This window comes from Macaca mulatta, chromosome 5 (genome assembly GCF_049350105.2).
Source record: "Macaca mulatta isolate MMU2019108-1 chromosome 5, T2T-MMU8v2.0, whole genome shotgun sequence".
NCBI classification, from domain to species: Eukaryota; Metazoa; Chordata; class Mammalia; order Primates; family Cercopithecidae; genus Macaca; species Macaca mulatta.
The window spans coordinates 9,098,010-9,124,339 of record NC_133410.1 but is presented as its reverse complement, the minus strand read 5'-3'; the positions used below and the strand labels follow the sequence as shown (position 1 = coordinate 9,124,339).

The following is a 26,330-nucleotide window of genomic DNA, read 5'->3' as shown; positions in this document are numbered from 1 at the left end:
AGGAGACAAACGAGATGGGCAGAGCAGGGAAGTGGCCATTAGAGACCCACATTCCATTCCAGATGGGATTTGACTGATTCGGGTCCCTGAACCATGGACCCATCTGTCTTCTTCACTGCTGCATCCCCACAGCGCTGTCAGGGCCTGGCGCCTACAAAACACACACTCACAAATATGTCAAATGATGGCAAAGAAAGTGCATTCTGGAGCACCTGGTCCCTGTCCACTTGGCCCATATTCCCCCACCAGCTGAGGATGGCCGTCCCTCCTGCCCTGGCTTGTGCCAGTTTGTCAGCCTTTGCCAGGGATCCAGGTGTTTCTGCCCTGTGGCCCTGTCCTGGTGGTGGCTGTCTTTAGATGGGGCTGCAGGACAGGACAACACCAAGGCAGACACCCTGTTCTCTGTGCCAAACCTTGCATCTCTATGTCTGCATGCCCTTGTCCCAAGGCTTGGACCAGCCCCTGTAGTTTGACACCTCAGCCTAGAACAGTATGTGCATGTGTGTGTGTGTGCACATTTGTGTGGTGGTCAGCAACCTCAGGCCCCTGGACACTGCACTCAGGTGACGAGTCAGCAGGGGACTGTGCAGTGGTGACTACAGGGGCACTGAAGCCAGGCCACCTAGACTTCAGTCCCCATCACAGATAGCACCAGCCACGCTCCGTGCCCCTCTTTCCTCACCTGTAATACAGGATATAACAGCACTGATCTAAGGACTCAGAGACAATGCTCAGAAAGTGCTTAGAATCACGCCTGGCTGATAGCGCTTGGAGTCTGGCTTTGCATTTTTCTGTCCGGGTCGGACACTCGCCAAATTCGCGAAAAGGATCATGTGGAGCTGCTCAGAGCACCTGCTGAAAACTGCGTTTCAGGGATCCTCACGCAACCCGGAAGGAAGGCAGGGGCGTGGCCGCTAAACCTGAGGGCGCCCGGCCTGCGCACGCGGACGTGGACCCGAACCCTGTCTGCAGGCCCTCAATTTGCGTCTCTTCTCTCTGCCTCCATCCCAGCCAAGGACAACGACTTCTCCCCCGGAAGGCCTCCCCCAGCTGAGGGAACGTTCCAGGTCTTCCCTCGGACCTGGCTGCGCGCCCGGTGCCGGCTCTGACGTGATTTCTTCTCCGCCTAGGACTGGTCCTGCTCGCCCCTCGTGGCCTCCCTCGCGGGCGCCTTCGGCTCCTCCTTCCTCTACGGCTACAGCCTGTCGGTGGTGAACGCCCCCGCCCCGGTGAGTGCGCGCCAAGGCCCGGCAGAGGGCACTGCGGCCCCGCGGAAACCTTCGGGTGCGCAAGGGCCCTGGGCTCCAGCGCCCGGTCTCGTGCGGGACGCCGCAGGGACAGACACCAGGCCCCGCTCGGAGGGGGGGCGGGGGGGGGGCGGCGGGTAGGCACAAAAACAGACAATGATGACACGGGGACAGGGGGCGGGGAATGACAGTTCTTGCGGCTGGAGGGTGGGTGTCCTGAGAGAACGTTGGGAGACTCGATGAGAGGGGGCTTCGGAAGTCCCGGGGTGGGGTGGGGAGCTGTCCTCTGGCCCCTAATGCCGGGGAAAGGAGCAGGAGGGGCCTTATGCATGGAAACTTGGACATTTTCTTGATTTGTTTTGTTGTTGTTCGTATCTATCTATCTATCCTATCTATCTATCTATCTATCTATCTATCTATCTATCTATCTAATCTTTGAGATGGAGTCTCACCCTATCACCAGGCTGGAGTCCAGTGTTGGGATCTCGGCTCACTGCAACCTCTGCCTCTCGGGTTCAAGTGATTCTCCGGCCTCAGCCTCCCGAGTAACTGGGGCTACAGGCGTGCGCCACTATACCCGGCTAATTTTTGTATTTGTGGAGATGGTGTTTCGCCATGTTGGCCAGTGTGGTCTGGAACTCCTGGCCTCAAGCGATCTGCCCACCTTGGCCTCCCAAAGTGCTGGGATTATAGGCTTGAGTCACCGCACCCGGCCTGTTGTTGTTGACTTTAAATTACAACCAGAGGCCACTCAGGTATCTGCTGGATAAGACCCGTCTTTGGCTTGTGGTTTACTCTGAAATCAGATCCAGGTGCAATTCTCCCAGGCCCTCTTCACATTGTGCCTCTGGTTTGCAGTTAAAGGTTGGGTCCCGCCTACCTAGGCTGTAAGGTTTAGGTGCTATCCTGTGGGTGCTGGCTTTGGTTTTGACCCACCACCACCCACGGGTAAGGGCAGGATGGAGGGTTAAGGGAAGCTTTCCTGCAGGAAGTGATGCCTGAGCAAGTTTGGAAGGTGGAGTGATGGATGGGGGCCCGGTTGTAGGACACATCTGGGGAAATGTAGGGAGCTCCAGTTTCTTGGAGCACACAGGCTGTTTTGGGGGCAGACAGGAAGCAGGCTGAGGACAGCCCCGAGTGCCTTCCAGGCTTTTCCTTGCTTGGGAGTCGGGCATCCTTGTGTATAAAACACAGGGGAAGCCTGGGCCCGTGAGCCTCAAAGGTTCCCAGGAGCCCTGGAATTTTGCAGAGGTGCCTCAGGGATCTAAGCACTATTTGCGCAGATCAGTTCTATGTTGAAAAAGTTTGTTAATTATTTGACATTGTTCAGTTCTGTTGCTAAAAACAGTTTGAAAACCAGGGGGCCTAGATGGCTTCAGCAAGCACTGGCAACAGTCGGTGATCTTTGATTTTGTCATTGTGGCGTCATCTCAAGATGGGGATCTGACTTGTCCATATTTGTCTTTGAAAGAGGGCTAGGAATTTGGACTCTTGCTTCATCTTGAAAGTTCATCAAAACATCCAGGTGAGAGGGGGCAGATCCTTTGCGCTCATGGCTTGTGGAGCAGAGATATGTGAAACTTGCACCTGGGATAGAATGTTATGGGTTCAAGCACTGACTGTGGGAACATGAGGAAGGAGCAATCCCATTACTCACTTATTCATTTAGCAAGCATTGTTGAAAGTTTATGATGTGTCCAACTCTGGGGATCAGGGAAGACAACCTGGAGGAGGTGGTATTTGAGCTGAGCCATGAGGGATGTGTAGGATTTCCACAGGTGTCACAGGGAGGTAGGGAGCTGAAGCACACACACAAAGGCCCGACTGTGCCCACATGGTGGCATAGTAGGAAGTTAATAGCGTGTGATATGCCAGTACCTAGGGGGAATGGGGAGCTGGGATGAAAGAACAGGTGGAAAAGCAGGATGAAGTCAAAAGAAGAGGGCCTAAGATCTTAGGCTGAGGATCAGGATTTTAGTCTTGGGCACTGGGGAACCATGGCAGTTTCATGGGGGTGGGGGTTTACAACTCACAGTTTTTTAAATTAAAATTTGTTTTTCTTTAACTATGACACAGCCTCAGGAGGTCCTGAGAACACGTGCCCCCTTATTTGTTTACTTATTTAATATGCTCACTGTTTTTTAGAAAAGCAACTTTGATGTCAGTGAGAAGGACAGGAGGGGCCAGAGCTTAGAGGTATTTAATGGGAAAGACCGTGGTAAGCCAGACAAAGAGGGTTTAACATGCCCTCCCTCCATTTCGGGAGAGGAGGGGATTTCTGAAGACCTACACAGCCAGGGTGGCCTTTATGTTTCTTAAGATGAATAACATATATTATGACAGCATCAGTAACAGCACAGATGGAAAAAGCCCGCATGAGGTGCAGGCCCTCCTCCATGCAGTTTTGACGCATTAATCAGCTCAGTGCACCCTCATGACAGCCCTGTGAGGTATAGATCATTATTATTCCCATTTTACAGATGACGAAACTGAGGCACACTGTTCACTGACTTGCCCACAGTCACATAGCAAGTGGAGCCAGAGTTTGGCCCTGGGTGGGCTTCTGGTTTCCCAGGCATCAGACACATTTTCAGTCATTTTTAAAACAGATCCTTTCTGTGCCAGCCAGTGTTAGGCCACGGGACTTCTTGTTCGGGCTATCAGAGCTCTACCTCTGTGGCCAGCATGAACAGCAAGGTGTTCAGTCTTGAGACATCACGAGGCACTTTTTAGCCTGATGTCCTTTGAGCCTCGAGACCATGGCTCGTCATGCATACTTTACAGGAGCCCAGAGCAAGCACCCCGAGAAGGCCTTGAGTCCAGGACTGAGCCATCTGCCCAGATCCAGGGGCTGGGAAGTGTCATCCCCAGTTGGGCAGCTACTTCCCTGCATGTGCCGTCTGTCTTTGAAGAGGAGCAGAGACTGTGATCACCAGCTCATCAACTCTGCCAAAATGTACTGCGTGCCAGGCGCATTCCATTCTCAGAAATACTGAGACGTCAGTGTCTTTGGCTGTAACAAAATAGCACAGGCTGGGGTCTTCAGAAATAGACATTTATTTTCCCATACTTCTCCAGCCTGGAAATCCAAAATCAAAGTGCCAGTGGATTCGTTGTGTGGTGAGGACCGTCCTTCCGGCTTGCAGACGGCCTCTTTCTCACTGTCTGTACACAGCAGAGGGAGGAAAAGTGCAAGGGAGTAAAAGACACTCATCCCACCATGAGGCCACCCCCATGACCTCCGCTAACCCCAGTAACCTCACAAAGGCCTCACCTCCAAATACCATCACATCGGGGTTAGGGCTTCAACATGCGCCATCCTTGCAACAAAAATGTCATGCAACATTTTTGGAGGGGACACAATTCGGCTCAAGGTAGTTAATTATTGATGTTACCTTCATTTCATGAACAAAGAAACAGAGGCTCAGAGTTTAAGCAGCTTGCCCAGGATCACACAGCCAGGAGGTGGCAGTGCTGGAATTCAAACCCAGGTCTGTCTGAATCCAAGACCCATGCCCTGCGCTCCGCTGCTCCTTCCTGCCCCTGACCATTAATGGCAGGCACCAGCAGTCCAGCTGTGGGGGAGTTTAACATGATCGATGAAAGCAAAGAGGAACAAGGGGAGATGGGAGGAGCCACAGCAAGCCCAGGGCTGCTTACCTGTCCATCTACCAACCAAAAGACAGGGCAAGGTCTCACTGCAACAACCTAGGGGCTCAAGGACAAGGTGGATGATGCTGCCGTCGTGTTATAGGTAGAAACCTGTGATCGTCTGAATCCTGTCCCGACCCCTCCCTCCCTCAGGGATCTCGTAGAGCAATCCTCATAAAGGACCTGATCCAACTGAGAAACCAGAGACGGCTTTATTAGTGGCTAGAATCACTCCCCAAACTCTTCCCTCCCTGTGGGGTTTGCGGTCCTGTAACCTCTGCTCTGCTCGGCCTAAAGGCCCTGATGTTTTCTGTTTACTCGTGCTGCTTTGTGAGAAGAGAGGGATCACTCTTCAGGAATCCTTCAGCGCCCTTCCCTGGGTGTTGACCTTGTTGTGTCTGGGGTAGAAAGATGAATACCACATACGTCCATGTCCTCGAGGTGCCCCCAGACCAGCAGCAGTCACAGAGGCTTAATAAATACCAGACAATGAGGCAGGCTGCATGCAGCCACAGGACAGCTGAAGGACTTTATTCTACCTGGGGAGGTCAGTCGGGCCTCTCTGGGGCTTGAAAGAGAAAGCTCGAGGCTTTCTGGGAATGGTGAAGACCTAAAGGTAACTGGATGTGGGGCCCAAGGGGCTGGAGAGGTAGAGGCTGGAAAGGGGAGCTGAGGCCAGACCAGAAAGGTTGCGGAGGCCAGAACAGGAGCATGATCCGGCACCACCCAGGCTGTGAGCAGGCTGAGGGCCGAGGCTCACCCTGGGAGGCCCTCCCGAGGTGGAGACCACCCCGAGCGTGAGCTGAGCAGGCCTGCACAGAATCCCAGCTCCCCACGTAGGTGCCTCTGTAGAGGGCTGGCGTCGAGCCCCTTGTGAGGTCGCTGTGAAATTAAAGGAGACGTGATGCTGGAGGAGCTCAGCCCAGCGTCCAGTGATCACCTCGAATTCTCTCTTCCCCTTGCAGTGGGCATAGGAATGGGTGAGTGAGGCAGCCCCAGGACCAGGGAGACCAGGAACAGAGCAGAGACTCTAAGGAATGGGATCTAACGCAGGCTGGAAGGACCCAAGCCTGGTGGGGGTTTGCGGTGCAAGAGCGAGGCTTCACCTGGGGTGCTGGGCTCTTGAGAAGAAGAAAGAAACCCTTGGAATGGAAGAGGTGCAGACATTAGTGCTGCTTTGGGTGCTGGGTGGGTGTCTGCTCGCAGACATGATGAACAAAGGCTGCCACCAGGGGGTGGTGTGTGGATGCCGCCCCATGGGAAGGGATGCTGTCTTTAGCACCGGCCCAGTCTCGCAAGTCCCTGGCCCAGCCAGCTTCGCCTCTCCAGCTGTTGGATAACTGGGGGCCCAGGTGATCGGGGCACAGACTGCAGGCCGTGGGCATTTACCTTCGGGGGAGGCAGCTTGCACCATTAGAACAATCCATGCAGTAGCTGCCGTGGCAGCCTCAACCTTAAAAACTCTCGGTGCTCCTCTCTCCTCAGATATTTGGAAACTTTCTGTAATGCTGAAAACAAAAATAACTCACCTCTGGGCACTAGCTCTGCACTTGGCCGAGTTCTGAATTGTGCACACATTGGATCCTTGTTACAATATTGCAAGGGAGCCATCACTAACCCCCTTTTAAAGGCGAGGAAACTGAGGCTGAGGGAAGCCAATGCATCCAAGTTTCAGGGATGGGACACTTCCTAAAAATTCCCACTGACCTCTCCTCAACACGATCACCTGGATGTGCCTCCTGGCCACCCAACTTTCCAAGAATCCCCAGGATCTGACTACTTTTTGTGCCCCATTTGGAAGAGAACACCTGCGCCTCATGCATCCACAAGGGTCCTTGGCCAGCTTGGTGGGTGGGATGTGAACAGAGGTGCTGATAGGCCGCATGAGGCCTGGTTTTTGGCAGCATCCCTCAGGATATTCAGTTCTTTCTTTCCCTGGATGGCAGAGAACCGTTAAATGCACACTGGACTTTGCATGAACTGGCAAGAGGTTCTTATTGTCCTTAGCTGTTGAAACTCAGGGTTATCTGTGCTGTGCTGGTGCATTGATCACCATGATGAACACCACAGTAGCTAGGCTCTGTTCACTCTCTAGACTAAACCCTAACTGGTTTCTCTGTTTCCACTCTGGTTCCTACAGTTTATTCTCTACCCAGAGGCCAAAGGGATCCTTGACAAATGAAGGAAGAATGTATTGTCCCTCCGCTCAAAACCTGCTATATCTAGAAAACAAGCCAGACTGTGGTGACCTACACGGTACCTGGGGCCTTGTGACCACTCTATCATCATTTCCCCGCTCACTCCCTCTTCTCCATTTACACAACCTTCTCCCCACTTGCTTCCCCTCAAACACACTGCACACTGGAACCTTAGGGCCTTTTTGCATGCTGCTCCTGCTGGCTGCAGTGCTCTTCCTCTGATTTTCCTGTGCACTTTCCTTTGGTTACTTCTGGCCTCTGCTCAGATGTTCCCTCTTCAGAAATGTCTTCCCTGACCAGCCTATCCAAAATGGCGCCCCTCTGTCACACTTTAGCCCTCAGTGAATTTATTTCTTCTCATGGTATTTAACACTAGCTGAGATACGATATATTCCTTTACTTCTTGTCCATCCTTCCTTTCACTTTAGAAAGGTGCTTGCTTCTGCAGTGTCAGCACGTAGAACAATGGCTGACACATTGTAAGCATTCATAAAGAATATTTGCTAAATGAGCAAATGGATAAATTTAAATTTAAAGTGAGTCCAAGGCAAGTCCTTAGGTCTCTTCACTCTCAAACAAATTGCCAGCTGTGAGTCTGTCCTATGGAAAAATTCTAGGACCGCCTCCACCATGTTCACAGATGGGGACTTGGACCCTGGTCTGTGTAATTCCTGAGTATCCCTTCTTTCTGTTCCACTAGGCTGATCTGCTGCATTCTGTGAGTCGGCAAACGTTCTGTGAAGGTCCAGCAAATGTTCTGTGGAGGTCCAGATAGTGCATGGTTTTTGCTTTGTTGGCCATATGGCCTGTGTTGCAACTACTAAGCTCTGCTATGTAGAGATAAAGCATTTATAGATGATATGTAAATGAATGGGCCAGGGTCTGTGCCAATAAAATTTTGTTTACGAAATAGATGGTGGTCTAGGATTTCACTTGCTGGCCAATTGTTGGCTAACCCCTGTGCTAGAAGTTTTAGGAAAGGGAGGAGGCTCTTGTAGATTCCTTGTGTCATTAGTCCCTCTGGGCAGAGGGCTGGCTGGCTGAATAATTAATCCACAGCCTGTGCTGCATAGCATCTAAATGCGAGCACCTAAATCTTCCTGAAGATATTTGCTTTCTAATCTCCTTTCTTTTGTTCATGTTTTGCTGATTGTCTAGGCTTTGTCCTTTCTGTTTCCGGTGACTAGCTCTAATTGGCATAGTTGTATCTTTCTGTCTATCCATCTACCTACCTGTCTGTCTAAAACATCCTGAAGTTATTGTAAAAGACTGCCAAATTCAGGGCTAATTTGCATACCAATCAAATGCAGCCTGAATTTTCAGACAGTCATGCATGCAAATATGCTCACCTGAATCCTTGCAAATGGCTTCAGATTTATGCCATTGTAATCCTTGACCTTTGGTAGGAAAATGTTGCCGTGCCTGGAACCTGCTTCATTATACTGCTAGAGTCATCTGGGATGATTGCCAGAGTTGTGCTGAAAGAAGTCCTCTTGGTACCTGTGAGCACCCAGTGTCTAGAATCCACCTGAGAGATTGTTGAGGGCTGGATGGAGACCCACAGACTGGAGTGGGGGGTTCTGAGCCCCAAGGGCCATTCTCTAGGGACTGAAATGGGCAGACAGTGCTGATAAAGGCCTGGGTGGGATGACGGTGCCTGGGCAAAGCATGATGATGGTGCCTGGGCAAACCCAGTGCCTGGGCAAAGCATCAAAGCTCCTCTTGCTCATGGGTGTTGTCCACAGAGCCCATAGGAAGATTATGGAAGCAGTGTTCTAAAGAAATGCAAGGTCTGTGGCAGGGCGGACAATATGAAGCCCAGACTTCAGTCCAAAAGGGCCCAACCAAGACAAAAAACAAGCCAAGGGGTGTGGTGTTCAAGAGTAGCTGATCCATGAGAAGCAACTATTGAGGTGATAGACCTGGATGGATTCCTGACCCAGGACTCATGCACTTCCCATGACTGTAGGAGGAACCCACATTGCAGTGAGCCCAAGAGAACAGCCAGCCTAGGCAGAATGACCACTTGGGGATGGACATTAAGAAAAGTCACCAAGAGAAAAGCACCAAAGTTGAGGTAATGAGTGTGTTGAATAGGAGGCATGAGTGAAAATAAAAATGAGAAAGCAAACAGGGAATGCAGCGGTTGGGGGAACAGAAGGTGAGGTGGGAGGGACAGTTCAGGGCTAATCACAAGGATAGAGAGTGAACTTGGTGCCTGTTTGTGCAGTTCCTAGCCTGTAGCTTGGGGAAAATGCTTGGAGGCTTAGCAAAAGTTAGGATTGTACAGATCAAAGTGTCACCCAAAACAATACTGTTCATTTGTTTCCCTGGCGTCTATTAAAGTACCTTGCACACAGCTTCGCCATGACTCCTGATGCTAACTAGCCATTTAGGCCAAACTTCACAGGTTAAGAGCACAGTGGTTCACAAGACTGGCCTCACTTCAGACACCAGCGACAGGCTCAGGGGTTCCCTGAGCATATGGTAACACATTTGGGGGTTCTCACTACCCCTTCCGGTTTGGTAATTTGCTCAAATGACTCACAGAACTCAGGAAGTGCTATGCTTAGAATTACAGCTTTATTATAGCAAAAAGGATACAAATCAGAATAAGCCACAAGAAGAGATCACAGGGCAAGATCTGGAAGGATTCCAGCTCTGGTGTTCTCTCTCCACCCACAGACTGCTGTCTACCAGGAAAGCTCACCCAGGCTTCAGTGTTCCAAGTTTTTATTGGGGTTTCATCATGTAGATGTGACTGACCAAATCATTGGCCATAAGGTTGGACTCAATCTTTGGTCCTCCTCTCTTCCCTGGAGGTAGGGCTGATGTCACTCGGTTCAAAGCCCCAACCCTGTATCACATGGCTGGTCTTTCTGGCATGGCCAACCCCCATCCTGTATAGTGTATCTGATACCTGATAGTGTATCTTGTTAACATACACTATCAAGGGGGTTCTGAGAGGTCTGCCATGAATAACTCAAGAAGTCCCAAGAATTCACAGGCTACCTCCTAAGAACCAGAGACAAAAGCCAGCCAAAGTTTATTATACAATTGTCTACTGGATATATAAGATGTACATTACACAAATGCATGTTATAAACAGAAAATACTCAAAAAATGTTTATTAAATGAATTAGTGAGTGAGGGAAGGAAAGGGTGAGAAAGAATGAATGAGAACTTAACTTTAGGAGTCTAACTCACTGGCCCCATACCATCCAATATAAATTAGGATTTATTTGAAACAGCACTGGCAGCCACACAAATAATACTGAATGGCTTGGCTTTGATAAGAAATTACTCACTTTTCCAGTGGTTTTTGAGTTGGCAATGTTTTGTCTTCTTGGGAGGGGAGACACAGACGCTCATCCCCCATGGTGTTAATGTTCAAGCCCAGGGTTTCTGTAGAGCAATTAACTTGACTCCTCATACATTTCCCAGCATAAATGGTATATTCTATTATTTTCCTCTCTCTGCTCCTTCCCTAAAGGCAGATAAACAAATGATAATAAAAAGCAAAATCAACATTTCTCTCTATAAGGGTAGAGCCGCCCAATTAGCGGCAGATGTTAGAACCTGATCAAAGAAGATTCAGGTGAACCAAGAGAGAGAGAACCCAGAAGCAAGTTCTGGTGCTTTCAATTGATCCCACCCCACAATGCCATCTTAGCAGGCTGCTCCGGGAACCCAGGCGATCTTAGAGAAAGAAGCATGTCCCATGGCAGGTGCCTCTGATGTGACCTGAGACCCGTTCTCAAGGAAAGCAGGAGGGAACGATGAGCAGAGACTGTGTCAAATGACATAAGTTCTGGTTGGGGTGAGGGAGAGGCATAGTAGGCTCAAGACTTTGTGGAAGAGGGCTGAGATTACAGGAGGACCCTGTGCATTTTGTCACTGCAGAAACAACGGGCAATTATGTCTACAAAATGGGTATCTCCGAATCCCAGAGTTTCGTCCCCTCACCCCCCGCTCTTTTCATTTTTACCTCTTGCTTTGTCTCACTTTATCTCAGTAACTGTAAAAGCAACAGACTTCCATTAGAAAGAAAAAAAAAAAACAGCACAGAAATGTGATAATGATGCTACACATACAAACATTCTTCTGTGTGTGACAGATGATCTCTCTCATTTGTATACCAGTCCCATATGGCAGATATTATGCCAATAACCCCGTTTTACAAATAAGGGAGAGATTGAGTGACTGGCCCACGGCTGCCCATAGGCGGTACACTTGGGCCTGAACACAGTCACAACCCAGACTCCATCCAGAGGCCGCTTTTAATGTTTCATCTGAATCCGTTCTTTATCCGAAGGTCATCCATATACACTGTTCAATACTCTCTTTTTTGGCTTACTATTTATTTGTAAGCACCTTTCTATGCTATTGAAAGTCCTCCATCACTAGGATGTTGAACAGCAGTGTGGAGCTGCCTTCTGTGATGTCCTGTCCTCCTAATGTGGGCCTCTGAGGTTGTTATCAGTTTTTCTCTAATATGAGACGCTGCTGCATTGTTTAAATGGGGAGCTGTGAGTCATTGTTTGGTTTGGTTTGATCAGAGCCAGCACAGCTGCTGACTGATGAGGGCCCAGGGACCTTTTCCAGCCTGGGGCGTTGGTATCCAGGTGTCCCAGGCTGTGGGTGCCAACTCCCCCTGCGCCATGCCCTGGAGGTCCCAGCGATTAGAGCTGGACAGCCTGCCTCTTTGATACAGAATTTTCTCATTTCATAAAGTTTCTCCAAGAAAAATGCCTTTATTGAGCCAAATGGGGAAAGGACCTTGGTCCCATCAAGTCTCAAGGAAGCTCAGCTTAGTGCGGTGGAGGCAGTGGTTTCTGTAGCCAGAAAGCTGGGGATAGCTGATCCAGCAAGATGGGAGGTGGGGGCACTCGGAGGGGCATGTGGGAGTGGCACAGCTGGTGTGAACAAACCAGACAAGTGAAACTAGAAACACCCTATTTCTGACCCACAGGAAGACCCTGACATTTACTGAGGACCTGCTATATGCTGACATCATGCTCGGGACTTCACACACCTCACTTCATCCTTCTGGTGGCCTCATCTACAAGCTAGGGGTTCTTATTCCCGTTCTATAAATGAGTTATTCCAGAATTGATGTTGCAGATGGAGCCCCTGCTACCTCAAGCAACCAGAAGTGATTTGACTGGTAATGAAAACAGTTTGCCCTTTTCATTCTGGCCAACCGGAGGATATGCAAAAAGGAGAGCAAAATATCATCTCAAGTCTGCGTCAATGCACTGTCCCCTGTAAACACAGCTATGCAACCTCTCAGAAGAATGTTCCAGCAGGAGGTAGGCTCAGGATTGTGATTGAATAAAAACGATATTGGGAGTGCATTCACTTCTCTGCTTCTGCCTGGGGCCAAACAGACAATGAAATTTACCTTCTTTATGTTTCCCCTCATTAAACCCAAGCTTTTGGCTGCCCCCTCACTGCAAAGGTGGATGAGGGGAAACCCAGGAGGCTCTGAAAGCCTTACTTCCCTGGCTGTTGCTTGTAACTGATGTCTCCTCTTTCATCATGTTTCATTTCATTCTGAAAGCTAGCTGTGGAAACAAAATCGTCTCAGGTGTCTAGAGGCACAGGAGCCTCTTTCCCAGTGAGTCAGCCAGGCTCCTCCGGGAGAATCACTTGGGGAGGAGGAAAAAATACCACAAACCTGCATACCCAATGATCAAGTCAAGCCAAAATGGGAGCTGAGTGTTTTTCTTAGCACAAGGGAGGTGTACTGAGGGCTCCGAACACCACCTTCAGGTAGGATAATTCCCTGGCGTGAGTCACAGGCATTGGCACAGGAATTGGCACAGGAATGCGGAAGTGCTCACAGCTATGACTGCCCACAATGGTGGCACACAGTGCTAAGTCAGCAGAGGAAGAGGTGCAGGGGTGAAGTCCAGAGGAAACCAGGGGCAAGCTCCAAAGAACTCCTCCAGCAGAGCCTCGCGGGATGCACTTCGTCCCCACAGCAACAAGTTATGACAACTCATGTAAAATTTGTCTAACAAGGAAACTCATTAGAGACTCGGAGTCCAGGGTTTTTATTGGGGGGTGGTCATCTAGAAACTCTCTGCTTGGCAAGCAGAAAATTCCAGATTTCCAGAAAGAAAGCAGATATAAGCCATACTGAGACAGCATAAGCCACACTGTTTGCACAGTTTAGGTACATTGAGTCACTCTTACCAGATCTGGGAACGGTGGCAACCCTTCCAACATCTAGATTCCCAGATGCAAGCCCAGGGCTTACCCTGCAGCAGGTTTTTCTAGGAAGAGAAGTCTCAGGCCTGCTGTGCAAGCTCTTTTCTACACAGGAGGCCTTACCTCGGGGAGCCAGGCTACATTAGGTAGCACTGCTGGGATTGTGGAATTTTGTTCTTGTGTGGCCCTAACTTCAGAGGGCCTGGTTCAGCAACAGGCACTTTTTAAAGGACTTCTGGACTTCGTTCTTCCCTGTGGCAGTGTGTTCAGTGGTGCAGACTGTCTTTATAAAACCCTAAGGCATTGTGGCATGACTTCCTCTCTTATGCAATGGTGTGTGTACTCTGGCCCGGCCACCAAGTGTTCTACTTCCGTGTATTTTTATAGCACTCCTGAGAATAATTCCAAGGGAGTTCATGAGAGGCTCTGTGTGAATCAGTAAGACACATTAGTATTGTTAAACAGGCTACAAGATAATTTGCCTCCCATTGTCTGGCAATTTCTTTTATTATTTGGAGATGTTCTAAGCCAGTCTTCTTGGCTGGGAATTGCAGAGTTCAATTTTATGTCCAGAAGCTTGGCCTCCATGTTCCTGGCCTGGGAGATAATGGTAAATGATTCGTGGATTCTTGAATCTGACAAATAAATGAGTCTAGTCCCCTTATTTTACAAATATAGAAATAATAATATCAACAACACTATCACTAACCACCCCAACTTCCAGTTTTTATTATGTACTTCATATCAGCCCAGCACTGTGCTGTATCTTCATTCTCTCATTAAATCTTCACAATAACTCTTTAAGGAGGGCAACAATTTAACAGATGAGGAACCTGAGGCACAGAGAGGTTAAGTAACTTACTTAAGGTCACCCAGCAAAGAAGCGGCAGAGCTGAGAGTGGAATAAAGCCAATTCCAAGGACCCTTAACATTGACAGCACTGCCAGAGAGGCACACAGATTGCTGAAGATCACCCAAGATCACAGAAAGACTCAGTGGTGCAAGCAAGTGTTAAAGCCAGAACTCTTGGCTCTGAGTTAAGCCTCCTTTGTTTTAACCATGTAGCCTCTTACTCAATTGTTTGCGGTTTAGGCTGTAGTTAGTACTAGCCGTAACATCAATACTTCTGCATCAACTCATAACAATTTTGATCAGACTCATCATCTTATATCAATTGCAGGAGCTTCCTAACAGGCCTAGCAGCCTGTAGTCTAATTCCTGAAATGGCCTTCACACTGCACCTATGAAGAACCTTTTTAACCACAAATTAGAGCTGTCAATTCCATGCTAAAACCCTCCAGTGGCTCCCCAGTGCCCACAGAATTTTGTGTACACTCCTGAGACTGGCAGGCAAAGCCAGGTACAGGCAACCTCCAAACTTCTACTGGGCCACCTTCCAACCCACTGTGTCTTTTACAGCTCCTCTGTGGCAACCTGTGGTCTCCAGTTTCTGCACCTTCAATAATTCTGTTCACTCTGTCTGTCATCCTCCACCTGAGCCCACTCCATCTGCCCTTCTTGCTTGCTTGACTTGGATTCCACAGCCTTTCTTGGCTTCCTACTATCATGGCATTTTTACTCCATGTTATAATTGTATGTTTACTTGGCTACTGTCTCCACTAGATCTTGAACTCCTTGAAGGCAAGAAACAGCATAATTTGTATCTAGAAGACAGGATGGGAAGCTGGGCCCCTGGTAGTGAGGAAGCAGACCTGTGAAGTCAGACAGAAAGATACAAGAGTGTGCCTCGTGGTTGTTTGCTGAATGAAAAAGTAATACAAGGAATCCCAAGTGAGATACGAATGAGTGAGATGTCCCAAAGCAGGCCTAGAGATTACCTACCACAGTGGTCTTAAAGCAAATTTTTATTGCAGAATGTTTTCTTCAAACAGGAGCAAGTTCTCCCAACACATAAAAGGAAAGCTCTAGGTAAAGGCTTATATCTCCAAGCCTTTATGACTTGGCCTAAATCTCTCCTTCTTCTTGAAGCCTCAGGTCACAGTGCAATTGTGATGGCATGGGCTCTGTAGTTGGGTTGATTACGTCAGCAGGGTAAACTTGCTGCTATAATAAACAAGCCCCTGTATCTCAGTGGCTTAACACAATGAAAGTTTTCATTTATATCACCTCATTTGAAGGAGATGAGCGGGAACACTCTGTTCCATGAAGCCATTCAGGGACCCCGATTCCTTAAGTGAAGTGGTTCCACCATTCTCTAGGACTTTGGAGTCCTCTGCTGGTTCCTCTGCGGCTGGCCAGCTGACAGGAGCAAGCGTGGAGCAGGCAATCAGACTCAAAATGTCTTGGTGGAGGTGACACATGTCCCTTATACTCACACTCCTTGCTTGAGAAGTAGTCATATGGCCCCACCTAGATGCAAGGGACTCGGTAAGGTGGCCTGGCAGTGTGTCCAGGAAGAGAAGAGCACTGTGCGGTCTAGCAGGCCCTGCAGTTCTACCATCTTTGGCATGGCTTTGGGATGTGTTTCTCCACTCCAGAGTTCTCTGTTGTGAATGAAACTTCTCAGGATGGCTACAAGGTTTGAATGAGATGAGATATCCAAATGTCTGATACATACTTAGCAGTCAGCCAATCTTCATTCCATGTCTCCTCTTCTCCCCTAAAACAGAGGTATTGATATCATCATCTTTGTATTTTCTACACTTAGAACTGGAAAAAGTAATGGTTAAGAGATGGACTCTGGATCCTGGCTCCCTGGGGCATGCCAGTGGTGTGAGGTTGGGAGGGCTGCTTGTGGCTCTGTGGCTCAGACACCTCATCTGCCCAAAACAGAGGTAACAAATAGTACCCTTGTGGAGGGCAGGAAGTGAGTCAGTATGCCTCCAGTTCTTAGAATAGTACACTGCATATTGTAACTATGATGTGTGGGTTACCTGTTTTATTATTATATGGTTACTGCCACACAGCAAAAACTCAAAACAAATTCTTATTTAAGCACCCATTCTGTATCATGCATCACCAGTCATGTGTTCACATATGTGAGGTTCACAAATCTCAAGCTTGGGGAATGTTTGTGCAGTGAATTCTCTGAGCAAACTTCATCATGGGCTTCAGCCTTGGGGTAACAAGGCCTTTCACCTGGGCTATTGCTGAATTCAGACCTGGAAGACAAGCATTGGCTTACAAACAGCTTGCAGGGAACTTTTGAGAAAAGTGTTCCTGCAGGGGACCCAGGCTATGTGTCAAGGCTTCCAGCCCCTCCAGAGTCTGTAGAGGCTTCTGTCGGCCATTTCCCGACGTCACAGTAAGAAACTTGCGCAGACTCCCAAAGCAATGCTTGGCAGTGGGTGAGCTGAAAACCCTCTTTTGCCACCAGGCTCCTGAGTGCAGTGCCAACACAAAGGAAAAGAGAAAATTTCCTCCCGATCAGCATCCTTTTCGTTTCCTTACATTAATTCCAGGAAACCAGTCATTACTGAGGCCTTCCAGGGTGGGTATTAGCCAGACTCCTTGCAAGACAGCTGCAATTGCTTGAATTAGTCTAAGAGTGCCATAGGGACCAAGTTCACGTGCAAGAATGACCTTGCACATGCGGAGGTCTCCTGCTCATCAGGTGGCAGGAGGGGTGTCTGTGAAGTCCTGGATACTCATTACGTATGCCAGCTTCTCTGAAGGGTCTTTACTCTGTAGGTACTTGCAGTAGTTCTTGGGGCAGCCTCTACCCCCTGTCTTGCTGTGGGCCCTCTAATCCTTGCACTTAGCAATCATCACTGTTCCTCCTGTTAGACTCTGTAGTCCTTGGGGGTAGTTGCTGCTGTATTCACTGAGGTCTGACAGAGTATCCAGTCCATAGCAAAGGCTTAGTTGATATAGTTGATAATTACTTTTTTTTTTTTTTTAGATGGAATCTCGCTCGGTCACCCAGGCTGGAGTTCAGTGGCGCAATCTCAGCTCCCTGCAACCTCTGCCTCCAGGGTTCAAGTAATTCCCCAGCCTCAGCCTCCTGAGTAGCTGGGACTACAGGCATGCGTCACTACACCCAGCTAATTTTTGTATTTTTAGTAGAGATGGGGTTTCACCATGTTGGCCAGGCTGGTCTCAAACTCCTAACCTCAGGTGATCTGCCCGCCTTGGCCTCCCAAAGTGCTGGAATTACAGGTATGAGCCACTGCACCCAGCCAATATTTACTCTTAAATCAATAAATGCACCATTAGGTTTATCTGCTTAACTTTTACATCTTAATCATGAGTTCAAGAGTTCAGTTTGTGGAGCAGTTGCATTTGTGCCCTGAAGTTTGGCAGCTCCAGCACAAAAGCCTCTCCAGCGCATATAAGCTGTGACTGTGGGCAGGTTATATAACTCTCAGGCGCCTTGTTTGTAAATGAGGGCTTTTACCACTAGGGCTGTCGTGAGGGTGAAGTGAGATTATTTATGTGCTTTGCTAGAGTTTCTGTATTTCTGTAGTTGTAAGGAACAACATCAACTTAATCTGATTAAAGCCGAAAAAGTTGTTGAGAAGAGTAGGTTGCCCACAGGATCAGTGGGAGGGCTGGAGAGCCTGGCTTGGAAGCTCTGTAGCTGGAGATCCTACCCTAAATCATTCCCAGAGCTGGTCCTATGGGCTCCTCTGCAGCCACCACTGCTGTTGACTGCACCGCTGGCACAGGACATTGCTGCCCCCAAACCCAATCTCACCAGAGCTCCCTCTGCTGCTGGAGAATCCTTCTCAGCCCCACGTCTTAGCCCCACTAGCACCTTGGTCAAAGTTCTGGCGTCTGATTGGCTGAGCCTTAGTCACATGTCCACTTCCAGCTGCAAGGGATGCTGGGAGAGCGAATGTCTGGCATGTTTAGCTTCTGTAGTGATGTGTCCTCTGTTTCCCACTCAGGATTCTAAGGCAGCAAAGTCTTCCAGGTGGGAAGAGGGCTTCTGATGCTGGTGAGCCTAAAAGGCAGATAAATGTCCAATAGAGGACATAAAGCCTTGACATTGACTAAGTGGTCAATGTCAGGTAAATGTCCAGCCACTGAGAGAGAACACAGTGGTCATTCTGAAGGCTGCTGGTAGCACCCTAATGAGGGCTCAGGAATCAGTGTCCTGGTAGCCCCAGTGAGGGGATGGCAGTTTGGACCAGTTGAGTGGTGGAATGGTGGAAGTGGTGAGAAGCCTTTTTGAAGCCAGGCAATATATTAGTTTTCTAGAGCTGCTGTAACAAAGTACCATGGACTGAGCGACTGAAAGAACAGAAATGTGTTATTCCATAGTTCTAGAGGCCAGAAGTCCAAGATCAAGGTGTTGGCAGAGTGGGTTCCTTCTGAGGGCTTTGAAGAAAGGCTCAGTGCCAGCCCCCTCTCTCTGGCTCACAGATGGCCATCTTCTCCCCATGCCTCTTTACATCATCTTCCTCCTGTGCCTATCTCCACATTTCCCCTTTTTATCAGGGTACCAGTCACGTTGGATTAGGGCCCACTCTAATGACCTCATTTTAATGTTATTTGCTTTGTAAAGACTCTCCAAATAAGGTCACATTCTGAGGTACTAGGGATTAGGACTTCAACATATGAAGTTTGGAGGGGAACAAAATTCACTGTGTACCAGTGTCTGTCTTTGTGTCCTCTTTCTATAAAGGACACCAGTCATAGTGGAGTAGGGTGGGCCTTATTCCAATATGACCTCATCTTCATTAATTATACCTGCAGTGACCCTATTTCAAATAAGGACCCATTCTGAGATATGGGGAGTTAGGACATTAGTATATAAATCTGGAGGTATAGGGTTAGATACAATTCAACCCTAACAGTCAGGGATGAGTGAGGGTGGATTAGTTGAGGAAATTGGATCAAGGGCAGGAGTTAAGAATGACTTCGTGGTTTCTGGCTGAGCAACTGGAGAATGGTGGTCCCATTCACTCAGGTAGGGAGGAGGAGATAAAGGAAAGGAATTCAGGGGCAGAGGTACAGGCTGATGAGTCCCATTCCACACTGGTATAGTAAGGGATCTGTGCCCCAACTATGCCCAGTAGGACATAAAGAGAAGTTTGTTAGAAGCTTCCGGGAAAGTTCCTCTTAGCACCAAGAGATCTATGAGAGGTCGACGTTACTTTCTCCAGCCATGCATGAATAGAAAAGCATGTGGCCGAAACTGCTACCAGGAGCCATCCTACAATTGTGAGCGCATGCTGCCTTAGGATGAGGTCAAAACTATGGAAAGCAGAGTGAAGCAACCAGGTGGCACCTGGATTCTTGGCCATTCTGAGCCACTAGATCGGCCTTCCTTGAAGCTCACCACTCCTGTAAATTTGCATTTCTGTAAGTGTCCTCATTGTTCAGCTATTTTGAGTTGAGGTTTCCTGTTACTTGCAGCCAGGAGCATCCTTAAATGACACAATGCATTATCAGCTCCAGTGGATGGAAGATCTTTGAGATCCAGGGTTATGTTCCGTATGTTCATCTCTGTGTCTAGCTCAGGGCCCAGTACTCAGCACATGTTTGTTGAATGAGTCAGTGCATGATGTAGATCAGTATCTTGCGCACTGAGGTCTGGAAACTTCATCATCAATATAAATAGCTGTAGCTGTTGATAATATATTCTATCCTCACTCCATGCTATCAGTAAGATAGTTGTGAAGCCAGAAAGAAAGAGAAAACAGAAAGAAGATAAATACCCCGCAAGCAGAGGGTGTCTCCCCTCCTCACCTCATTTCCTTCCATCAGACCATTTGCTTACGTCTGAAACCTGGGAATCTTCTGTGTTCTTCTTTCACTTTCTGCAGCACCCTCTGTTCTCAAACCTGGAGCCAATCACCCAGGAAGTCCTGCCTATTCTACTCTCAAAATATATCTTACATCCATCCACTTCCTTCTGTTTCCTGAAGCCATGGTTAGGTGGAGACAGGCAGGAAGGTTTCTTGGTGGAAATTCGAGGAACTCCTCCCAGAGGAAAGATGGAGGTTGGGCAAGCACCAATAACAGGCATCCCATACATCACTCCAGGGAAACAGCAGATTCTCAAGAACTATTTTTCCCCTCATCTTTTTCTACTTCAACCCTCTAAAAGGCATCTTTATTTTATAGTAGTAGAAAATAACTGTGTCTCTCTAGGTGCCTGCTGGAGGAGCCTGCAGTGCATGTGGCAAGCCTGCATTGGTTAGCCCAGGCTGCCGTGTCAGAATACACAGATGGAGTGGCTTCAACAACATTCATTTTCTCACAGTTCTGGAGGCTGGAAGGCCAAGATCAAAGTGTCGGCAAGTCTTTTCCTCCCGAGGCCTCTCTCCTTGGCTTGCAGATGGCTGCTTTCTCGCTGTGTGCTCCCTGTGTGTGTGCATCCCTGGTGTCCCTTCCTCTTCTTATAAGGACACCAGTCATCCCACATTAGGGTGGCTTCCTTATGACCTCATTTTAGCTTAATTGCCTCTTTAAAGGCCCTGTCCCCAAATGCAGTCACATTAGGGGTTAGGGCTTTAACAGGCGAGCCTTAAAAACATCCAAATCTGTCTCTTTCTCCACCTCTAAATTTAGCTTGCTTTGTGTTGGCTTCATTGTCAGGCATTCTCTCCTGTGGAGGTGCAAGGTGGCCCCAGTTTGGTGGAAATTCTCCTTCCGATCATTGTAATTAAAGTCCCAGGCATGAATCTCCTTGGCCTGAGCGAGGTTACATGCGTTCAAGGGTTCTCAACCAGGGGGCAGGAACACAGTTCAGTCCATGACTTTCAGGCTGTAATTGTCTCAGAAAGTCAATTGCCCAGAAGCAGAGCCTGAGACAGGGGTTGGGATGTGCACATGGCTTGTGGAGGAAGGGCTCTTCAGGAGTAATCTTTAAGGTGAGGAAAGCAGAAAGCAACAGGGGAAGGAGCCAGGCAAGGCTGCACTCCCCAGTCAAGTTTAGCCTCATCTGGGGGAGTTCTGGGATGTAATCACAACACAGAGTCACCCAACTTGAAGTAAGGGGGCTGCATCCGCCCCTACCACTCATCTGTCACTCGCTGCAGGAAGCCCCGGGAGAGGGGGATCCACCTTCGGAGCCAATGTCAATCTTCTGGAGAAGAGTCAACCCTGAGCCTTTAGAAGCCAGCATTCATTGAGCTGGGGAAATCCCTGAGGGGATAGGTAGATACCAGCCAGCTGGGAAACCTGATCCTCAACCCTGCTTCTCCCAGCCTTAGAAGACTTGACTAGCATAGTGAGAATGGCAAGAACTCTGGAAGAAGGAAACGGGTTCATGATGGGACATAAGGAGAAAGCCTGGGCATGATAGATAAGACCAGAAGACTTCGGGAAGGCAGGGTTCCAGAGTGTAAAACAAAGCGTCAACACATCCAAAACATGAGGCTTCAATGGTACAAGCTGTCCCTGCATCACCGATTTGTTTTATTATGGACACAACCCCTTTGGTATTACAGATGCATGAGCCGGGAAAGCAGGGATAGAAATCATAAGAAATCTTCATCCCTGTCCCCCACTGCCTAGCACACATCTACCAGAACCAAATACTGGCCTTCTCTGAGCTCACACAGGACTTTCGGTTCCCTGTGTTATGTCACTTGGCATTTTGGGTTGTACTCATTATGTTCCTGTCTCTTGCCTGATAAGGGAGCTCTTCGACGTAAGAACCATGTGTATTTATGGCCCCTAGCTCCCAACACAGCAGCTTGTGTGCAGCAGGCAAGCAGTAGACGTTGGTTGGATAAATGGAAGGATGGGTGGAGAATGCTCGATGCTTGAATTTTTCTCCCACAACTCCCCAGTGTGGCCATCCTTGCTTGCATCTGAGCATCCTTGTATGCTTGCACGCTTTCCGTTCCCTCATCCATTTATTTACTCACCACGTATCTGTTGAGTGCTTTCTATACGCCAAGCACTCAGGCATGAGCAAAGCTGCCAAAGTCCCTGTCCTCCTGAAGCATGCAGCCAAGCAGGGAGCACAGCCAAGTGACAAGCATGTGGACTGTGCCATTCGGCCTGTGACAAGTACCAATGCAGAAAATAGAGCAGCCCAAAGAGGTCAGAAGATGCTGGGGAGGGCGAAGAGCTCACCACTTTGTTCAAAAGGGTCTCTAAAATGCTGACTTGTGCAGGGAGCACTGAAGGAAGCAAGGGAGTGAGCCATGCCCAACCCTGGGAAATAGCTCTCCAAGCAGAGAAGGCAGCAGGTGCAAAGGCCCAGGGGCAGAAAGAGGCTCCACTTCTTTGAAGATGAGAGTGGAGGTCAGTGTAGAGATAATCATAGGAAGCTACATGGGATATTTGGAGTCAGATCCTGAGGACTTTGCGGGCCAGGGTTGAGACTCTTCCTCTGAGCAAAATGGGAAGTCACTGGAACTTTTAAAGAACTGATCTGACTTGCATTTGGAAGGGTGTGCTGTTATCAGGGGATCTCAGAGCCTGGTTGGGAGAACTTTGCAATAGCCCAGGTGAGAGAGGACATGGTTTGCACCAGGGCTGGAAAACAAGGGAAGGCAGGTGTCTGGGCACAGATGCAGGTGCAGAAATACAAGCAGAGGGCATGTGGGAACGGTCTCTTGGGATTGCCTCTGTGTTCTCAGTGAAAAAGAAAGCATGGTCATCAGCTGAGAATGATAAATAGGGGATTTGAAGAGAAAGAGAAGACATATAAAATAGTCCTCTAGGAGAGAAGGGTGCTGGATGGACTGGGAATATGTAGACTCAGGGGAGCCTTAAAGCTTCTTGAGGTTGGTGGTCATGAATTTCAGGTGAGACAGGACAACACAGTCGTAGGTTTTTCTACAGCCAACCTGAGCTTTGTAGATGCCCGGTAGACAGAGATTTAACCAGCTGGGTTTTTGCCAGGCATATGTAATGAAAGGGGGTGGATGGGCATATAAATGTTTAAAGGGATGAGCCAAGGAATTCAAGCTGGGTACGCAGGAATGGATGGACACGAGGAGGGTGAGGGATGTGGAAACAAGGCATGATCTTGGCTTATAGGCCCAGTCAGGCTGAAGATTTATTGGAAGGGTCTGTGGAGAAAGCCATTATTTCCATAGGTTCTCTGGTCTACTAGGGCTTAATGAAAAGCACTTTCCAAATTCAAACTGAAGTAGAATTCCCTGTGTCTTCCCCTAATCCGTCCTGGTGCTCTGCACCAAGTTAAAGCATGGCATGGAGGAAGGTGGCTCTCATGCTTTCTCTGGCCTTCTCTTGTCCAGGCGAAATGTCTCCAGCCCCTTTGACACTTCTCAAGGGACATGCCCTCCAATCTCCTCATCACCCTACCGTTCTTCCTTGTATTTGGTCTCTTTTTCCCCTTGAGAGCTGATGACTTTCTGGGTTTCATTGGGAAGATTCTACACCATTGGAGAAGCTAAAAACAATGAATCAGGCATCCCAGGTGGAGTTCTGGGGGCACTGGAGTTCTGCTTTCAGAATTGATCTCCCTTGTTTCTGTTGCTGTCCATCCACAGGAAACAAATGGAAACAATGATTAAAGTCCTGCTCTGAAGCCCAGTGAGTCAGCTTTGCAAAGAATTTGCACACATTTCCATCCTCACTGCAATGCTGTCAGACTGAGGGTTATTTTGGGAAGGAATATATTAATATGATAAACTAGCCCAGAGAGTGTGCAGTCCCATTTGCACATGTTTCAAGTCAGACTTTCATGTAATTTTAACATTCTCACAACCTTTCATGCAATTTTAACATTAGCACAAAATACACCATCATGTCCAAAGCAAGGGTTCAGACCAAAGCCTTTGGAGGCATCCTTGGCTCCTCTATGCCTATCCACCTCTATCCAGTCCATCAGCAAATCCCACCAACTCAGTCTTCAAAATATGCTAGGATCTGACCACTTATCACTACGCGCATTGCTCCCAGCCTGGTCCAAATCGTTACCAGTGGTTGACTAAGCTGTTGTGGTAGCTCCCCAGCTGGTCCCCCTGCTTTCACACTTGCCCCCTGCAGTCCAGGAGCAACAGAGAAGATGGAGTGACAGGATTGAGGGAAAGGGGCTCTGCAGTTGGTAGCAGCCATCAGACAGTGTCAGGAGGTGACATGTGAGCTAAAACCCTGGTGAGATAAGACCGTGATGTCACGAGAAGAGGGGATGGATGGCAGGGACAAGGGCCATGAGTCAGGAGCCAGCCTTGTGCACCCAGAGGGCAGTGAAAAGGCTGATGAGTTTGGAGTTGGCAAGAGTGGTGTGACTGGTAATGAATGAGCTGATGGTGGCTGGATCACAGCCACACTGGGGGACTGGAGATGGGAGAAGTGGTTTGATTTGGGATCTGTTTTCGAAGTAGTGCAGCTAGCACTCAGTGATGGATTGGATATGGGTTGTTGGGAAAATAAAAGATTTAAATATTATTCCCAGACTTTTGGCCTAGGCCACTTAGAAGACAGAGGCTTCATTTACTCAGATGGGAGGGCTGTGGAAAGAAGAGTTTGGTGCACGTTGCAGGGGCTGGTTAGTAGTGGGGATCCAAGAGTTCTGTTTTGGACGTGCTTGTTTTGAGAAACCTCCTAGGCCTCCAAGTGGGAATTCCAGGAGGCAGTTAAATATGTGAGTCTGGAGTTGAGAGGAGAGTCCATCCAGGTCAGGGACATAGGTGGGAATTGTCATCATCTGAGACAAAGCGACTGGATGAAACTACCCAGGGAGGGCATATAGATGGAAAAGTGACTGGAGAGATGAGCTGGAGCTCTGGGACACCCCAAGGTTGAGGGGTGAGGACAAATCAGCCTAAACACAGAAGGAGAGGCTGGGAGGGGGAAAACAGGGGAGAGTGGGGCTGCAGATGTCCAGAGAAGACCAGGTTTCAACAGAGAGGGAGTGGCCCACGTATCACATGCTGCTGAGAGGCCGTACAAGGGAAAGGCAGAATTGGCCGCTGGATTTGTCAAGGCAGATGTTGATGGCCTTCAGAAAGGCAGTCTCAATGGAGTGGTAGGAACAACTAATTCACGTGGGGGTGAGGACAGGACACAGCTGGGGCCACGTTTGTCGAGGAGTCTCACTTGGAGAGGAACAGAGGCAAGGGCCAGTAGCTGTGAGGATGAGGGCCAGGAGAGACAGTGCTGAGATGTGTACTGAGATGTGTTTGTGCAGGGGTGAATGAGTTGAGAGGGAAGAATTTTTTTTTCTTTTGAGACAGGGTCTCATTCTGTCACCTAGGCTGGAGTGCAGTGATGCAATCATGGCTCACTGCAGTCTTGACCTCCCAGGCTCAAGCAATCCTCCCACCTCAGCCTCCCAAGTATCTGGGATTACAGGGGTGCTTCACCACATCCAGATAATTTTTCTTTTTCTTTTCTTTTCTTTTTTTTTTTCTTTTTGTAGAGACAAGGTCTCACTATGTTGCCCAGGCTGGTCTCAAACTCCTGGGTCAAGCGACCCTCTCACCTTGCTCTCTCAAAGCGCTGGGATTGCAGGTGTGAGCCACTTCACCTGGCTGGAAGGAATTCTTTACTGGGGTGGAGGCTGCCTGGGAAGGAGGAGGTGAAATCTGATGTGGGAGGAGACTGGCACGCCCTGGATCAGAGCAGGGAGAGCTCACCCAGGCGCAGGTGGGCAGGTGAGTTTGGGGTGGCTGGAGGAGATCGTCCTCAGCTGACAATAGCCTTTGCCACCCGCTCTGTGAATTGATCATTAACATTGACAGATACAGGTGTCTAAGATTAAAGGATACAGCCTCTGTAACAGCTGTCAGCTTTCTTGCACTATTCCAGAGGTCTCACACTGAGTCTGTCCTAGGGAGCACAAGTCTTAAGGGGTGGGTCCGAGAATCTAGATATTTGTGTTTAGTTTAGTGAATCTAGTAAGCAGTCAGGCTTGAGGGTGCCCCAGAGGGGCTCACAGTACTCTTAAGATCATCAGTAATATTATCTGAGTATCCAATGTCCAATCTGCCTGTCGCAGGGCAGTGGAGAAGGTGTACGGGATTAGGGGGTCGAGTTCTGATTTCTCGCCAGCCCTTTATTCTCGCTGTCTACAGATTAATGAACACATCATTTTGCCCAACCTCCAAGAACCCTCAGAATCCGGCCACTGCATTCCTCTCCTGCCTGACCTATCTGGACGGTCTTATCACAAACTTTT

General features: G+C 48.8%; 1 protein-coding gene across 1 annotated transcript in view; it reads left to right on the top strand.

Annotated features, from left to right (window-relative positions):
• SLC2A9 (solute carrier family 2 member 9) overlaps positions 1 to 26,330 on the top strand; it is a 198,903-nt gene that overhangs the window by 13,241 nt on the left and 159,332 nt on the right. The window contains 2 exon segments of the mRNA XM_078002570.1: positions 1,131 to 1,229; positions 25,572 to 25,806. Of these exon segments, the coding sequence (XP_077858696.1) occupies positions 1,131 to 1,229; positions 25,572 to 25,806 (334 nt within the window).